At 35.5% G+C, this 5,297-nt stretch overlaps 1 protein-coding gene across 1 annotated transcript; it reads left to right on the forward strand.

Moving 5' to 3' along the window:
* The first annotated feature begins 1,412 nt into the window (after positions 1 to 1,412).
* Positions 1,413 to 4,849, forward strand: LOC143575488 (glucan endo-1,3-beta-glucosidase 12-like). Its single transcript, XM_077059853.1, has 3 exons — positions 1,413 to 1,559; positions 2,909 to 4,234; positions 4,720 to 4,849. The coding sequence occupies exons 1-3, from the start codon at positions 1,493 to 1,495 to the stop codon at positions 4,752 to 4,754; spliced, it is 1,428 nt and encodes a 475-aa protein (XP_076915968.1). The 5' UTR covers positions 1,413 to 1,492; the 3' UTR covers positions 4,755 to 4,849.
* The last annotated feature ends 448 nt before the right edge of the window (positions 4,850 to 5,297 follow it).

A 5,297-nucleotide genomic window follows, 5' to 3' on the forward strand; every position in this document is an offset into this window, starting at 1 on the left:
TTCCAATTGATTGATAAACATAATGCGAAACTGATTTGTTGATTGGGTATTTAATATTAATAACTTGCATAAATAAGAAACAGCTTTGACTGGTTAAATCTCAAATAAGTAAACGTGATCACACCAAGTTTCGGGTTTAATACATTCAACATCAATAATCTGATTGATATAGTTTAGTTCATTACATTCAGGATAATTAGTAGACTTTTAAAGAAAACAATATCTCTTATAACGTTTATGACATCTATTACGGGTTTGTTTTTACCAATTACAATCTATAATCTAACATTCACAATTCTAGTACTTTAACCAAATAACAACTTAGTAATACAATGTGTTCAAGATAACAAACTAACATTATAAGCCCTATGCAATCACCATAGGTGTAATGTACTAAGTAGTGGCGAAGCTTAGACTGAGGAGCCGGGGGAGGGGGGCGAGCTCAAAATGTATACAAAATTTCACAAATGAGGGGGTGTCGGGCTCAAATTTTTTGCCGAAAAATGCTAAACTTACACTACGTATAAAAATTTGCAGCCGAAAATGGGTAAATTTACACTACTACGCACAAAAACAGGGGGTCGAGGCCACCCCCGGCCTCAATGAAGCTTCGCCAATGGTACTAACAACCTGGACTAAATACATATCCAAGGTTAGCATAGTGTGCACCGGCTTTGAAAACAATTGGAGTGAAACTAACATCTTGCGTTGTCACATGACACATTTCCAACTACCTAGCTAGGCCCTTGGACACATGCTAAAACCACCACGAACCATCACCCAAAACTATGAAACAGCAGATATACTTGTCGTCGAGGTAAAAAGTTGAAAAATAAAATAATAAGTGAATGTTATAGTGGGGGACAATTAACGTACAAATGAAATTAACGTGCTAAACGTGATAATCAAGTAGAGTAATTTTATATACAAGTAGAGTAATTATGTACTTACGTAATTAATCATATATTAGATTACTCTATGATGTAATCACATAATTACTTTACCTGTATATAATTATTCTACTTAATTCTCATATTAAACACCTTAATTTTACATAAGTAATTTATATCATGCGTAAGCTCCGTTAAATTCCAACCAGAGACATCCCTCATGTTCTATGTCATGTGTAAGAAAAATGACTTACGTTCAAGAAACCCATTCTTTATTAACTCGAATCCGACGGCCTCCATTCAATTAAATCAAACTCCACCCGCGTGGCTGCATCCTTTTGCTCATCAAACTAAACATGCCCCATATACTATTCGTCCTCCAAGAAAAGAAGAGTCCCATTGGTCTCTTTGTCCACCAAACGAACGGTCGAATTCCTGAAAATAAGGGCCCACACTGAATCGACTACACCAATCCAACGGCAGCTGGAGAGTGCTCATCAACGGCCATATTTCTCTACAGTAGTTTTTTCACCCATATAAAACCCCACACTTTCCTATAACATTCACACAGTCTCACTATCATCAAGTATCATCTGCCAGCTATGACTTCACTCCTCTACTCCATTTCCTTAATCTTCTTAACCTTAATTCCACTACTTTCACTTGCAGGTACATTATCTTATTATTGTTCAACCATTTTTCTCTTCTTTTTATATACATTATTAATTCTAGTTTCATTCACTGATTTTGTATATAGGGCTTACACGATTTTTTTTATTTACATTTGCTACCAATTAATTCAGTGGCGTGGTGTAAATTTACCCGTTTTCTCATGAAAAATTTTACATTTAATGTAAATTTACCGTTTTACAACCGAAAGTTTGAGGATCACTCCCATTGCTTGTGAAAATCTTTATACATTTTGAGTCCCTCGTCCCAACTTCGCCATTGAATTAGTTATAGTTTCAATCACACCGACTTTGTTTTTAGTGTTTTTACTTTTTACACGATATTTTTTTTATTTATGTACATTTTCCACCAATTAATTATAGTTTTAATCACACCGATTTTGTTTTTATGGTTTACACGATTTTTTTTATTTACATTTGTCACCAATTAATTCAGTACAGTGTAAATTTACCCGTTTTTCTTCTGAAATTTTGTATATGTAGTGTAAATATATCCGTTTATAACCGAAAATTTGAGCACGACACTCCTCTTTTATGAAAATCTTTATACGTTTTGAGTCAGTTTTCGTCCAAGTTTCGCCACCGAATCAATTCTAGTTTCAACCAGGGGCGGACCCACATAGTTCTCATCGGGGTCCCGGGACACCAATGTTTTTTAAAAATTACTTAGATACGATATATTAAATTTTGTAAGGAACCCATAAAAATTAATACTTAGAACCCATACTATTAAGGTTGAACTAGTCTAGTGGAAAGTCCCTTGTTTTTTCTTTGATAGGTTGCAGGTTCAAGCCTCACCATACCCAGTTTTTGTTGTTTTTTTAATATTCTAGTCAATATTAGTTATTTAGTTAGGGTATTTGTGTTTTTTCTTTAGTTTATCCCATATAACCATTATCACTTTAATTTATCCCATATAACCATTATCACCATGCAACATATATAATGACAACATGAGTTTTACATATACTTAAATTATTTATCTTGTGTATGTATATTATAATTAATCATTTATTTGTGTAAGAGTTAGTTTTTCATGTCTTGGTTATTCATGTAAGACCATATATATATAGCTTACGCTTATGTTTTTCGGGTATGAATAAAAATGAATTAAAAGTGTATGTTCTATCTAGTTTCTAATCTATATTCTTTCTACTTACTCGTTTCCAATGACACCATATTTTCGTGTTTTATTATGTTCCTCGTCTCGACCCGACCCGAATAACGACCGACCCAAAAATTTTGTAAACCGGAAAAATTGGGACCCCATTGGCAAAAATCCTAGGTCCGCCACTGGTTTCAACCACACTTTATTATTATTATTTTCAGATGGAGGATCAATTGGGGTAAACTACGGTCGAATCGGAGGCGACTTACCATCCGCATTCAAAGTCGCAAAGCTTCTCAAATCTCAAGGAATCGACCGGGTTCGGGTTTACGACACCGATCCGGCCGTCCTCAAATCATTATCCGGAACCGGAATCAAAGTCACAGTAAACCTCCCAAACGAGCTTCTATACGCCGCATCAAGAACACCATCATTCGCGTACGGATGGATCCGTCGAAACGTCGCCACTTACTATCCACACACTCAAATCGAATCAATCGCCGTCGGAAACGAAGTATTCGTTGACCCGAAAAACACCACCGGGTTTTTAATACCCGCCATGAGAAACATTCATCAAGCGTTGGTTAAGTTTAAACTTGATTCCGTCATCAAGCTTTCATCTCCGGTTGCTTTGAGTGCGTTGCAAAACTCGTATCCTTCGTCAGCCGGTTGTTTTAGACCGGAGTTGATCGAACCGGTTTTTAAACCCATGTTTGAGTTTCTCCGGGAAACCGGGTCTTCGCTAATGGTCAACGCGTATCCTTTTTTTGCTTACGAGTCAAACTCTGACGTTATTTCGTTAGATTACGCACTCTTTCGACAAAACCCGGGCGTTGTTGATGCGGGTAACGGTTTACGTTACTCTAACCTGTTTGACGCGCAAATTGACGCGGTGTTTGCTGCGATGACGGCGTTAAAATATGATGACATTCCGTTAATTGTTTCGGAAACCGGGTGGCCGTCGAAAGGAGATAGTAACGAAATTGGAGCTAGTTTAGAAAATGCGGCTGCTTATAATGGAAACCTAATTAAACGAGTGCTTACGGGCGGTGGTACGCCGCTTAGACCGAAAGCGAATTTAACGGTTTTTTTATTTGCTTTATTTAATGAGAATAAAAAACCCGGGCCCACATCGGAGCGAAACTACGGGTTGTTTTATCCGAATATGGAAAAGGTTTATAATATTCCATTTACAATGGAGGATTTGAAGAATTTTAGGGATGAGAGGAGCAATAATGGTGGTGGTGGTAATGATGGTAGTGTGGTTAGGGATTTGACCCCGGTTAAACGTGGTGGAAATGGGTCGGGTGAGTCGTGGTGTGTAGCGAAGGATGTTGGAGAGGACAAGCTGCAGTCGAGTTTGGATTATGCGTGTGGGGAGGGAGGGGCTAATTGTCGCCCGATTCAACCTGGTGCTGCGTGTTATGATCCTAATACGTTACGAGCACATGCTTCGTATGCGTTTAATAGTTATTACCAGAAGATGGGGCGCGTGCCCAACGCGTGTTATTTTGATGGGGCGGCCTACGTTGTCACCGAACAACCAAGTGAGTACTCTTAAAGTATAATTTTTTTAAATTAATTTAAATTAAAATATTTATAATTTAAAATGCTATTAGATTTGGTTTTATTGGCATGGTAATGGTGATATTTAGGTGCTAAAGAGAATACTAGTAACTTGTTATGAACATGTCATTAAAATTGACATTTTGAGTATGAGTAAAACATCACTAAATGGATTATGATCTTGTGAGTTTTCCAAAGGTTTAACCATGAGTTTGTCATTTAAAAATAAAAAAAAAATAAAATAAGTTTATTTGCACACAGATGTAAAAGTTGCATGTTGCCAAATCTTATCTCACAGCACGTGCGTTTACTTTACCTCATTACGACATTATCTGATGTGCTTTTGTGAACTGTCCATGTTAGCCTGTAAATTGTCTATAATGCCCTTTTGCTTTTAAATAAAATAGAAAATTATTTGTTTATGACAAGAATTTACTTAAAAACAAATTTTTGTTTTCTGATGCAGGATTTGGTAAGTGTGAATTCCCTACTGAATACTAAAAATTACAGTGCAAGGAAGGAAAAGGAAGACATTTTTGTATCAATTATTATTTATTATCATCTTAGTAACATTATTATTTGTAATTATCTTATTGGAAGAACCTTGTATTAACTATTATTTTAATATAAATTGTTACCCTTTTCTTTATAGGAAAATACGGGTAACAAATTTTATTTAGAAAACTTGCTATTGGTTGTTATTTGTTAGACAATTTACTCCTATTATTTTGTGTTGGTATAAAAATAAGTATTTAAATATCATCATCAAGCATGTAGCTCATAACTATTTTTTTCAACTAAATAATATTCATGTTTTCGTTCAAGCTTTATCATTGTCTATATCAGGGTAAGGTGAGTTAGTTATCTAACAAATAAGGTTTCATATGTTGATATTTATTTCATTTAAAATTGTCCAAAATAGTTATCTAACATGCAAGTTCTTCAAAAGGTATGCCTTTTTTCCAACACAAAGATGTTATAAAACATCGTTTAGATGACCAAGCAACAACGGAAGAGACACACCTTCATGGCTTCATTCACCTT

This window comes from Bidens hawaiensis, unplaced genomic scaffold (genome assembly GCF_021521415.1).
Source record: "Bidens hawaiensis isolate Kalapana, Puna unplaced genomic scaffold, B.hawaiensis_p1.1 tig00027525_1, whole genome shotgun sequence".
In the NCBI taxonomy this organism is placed as follows: Eukaryota; Viridiplantae; Streptophyta; class Magnoliopsida; order Asterales; family Asteraceae; genus Bidens; species Bidens hawaiensis.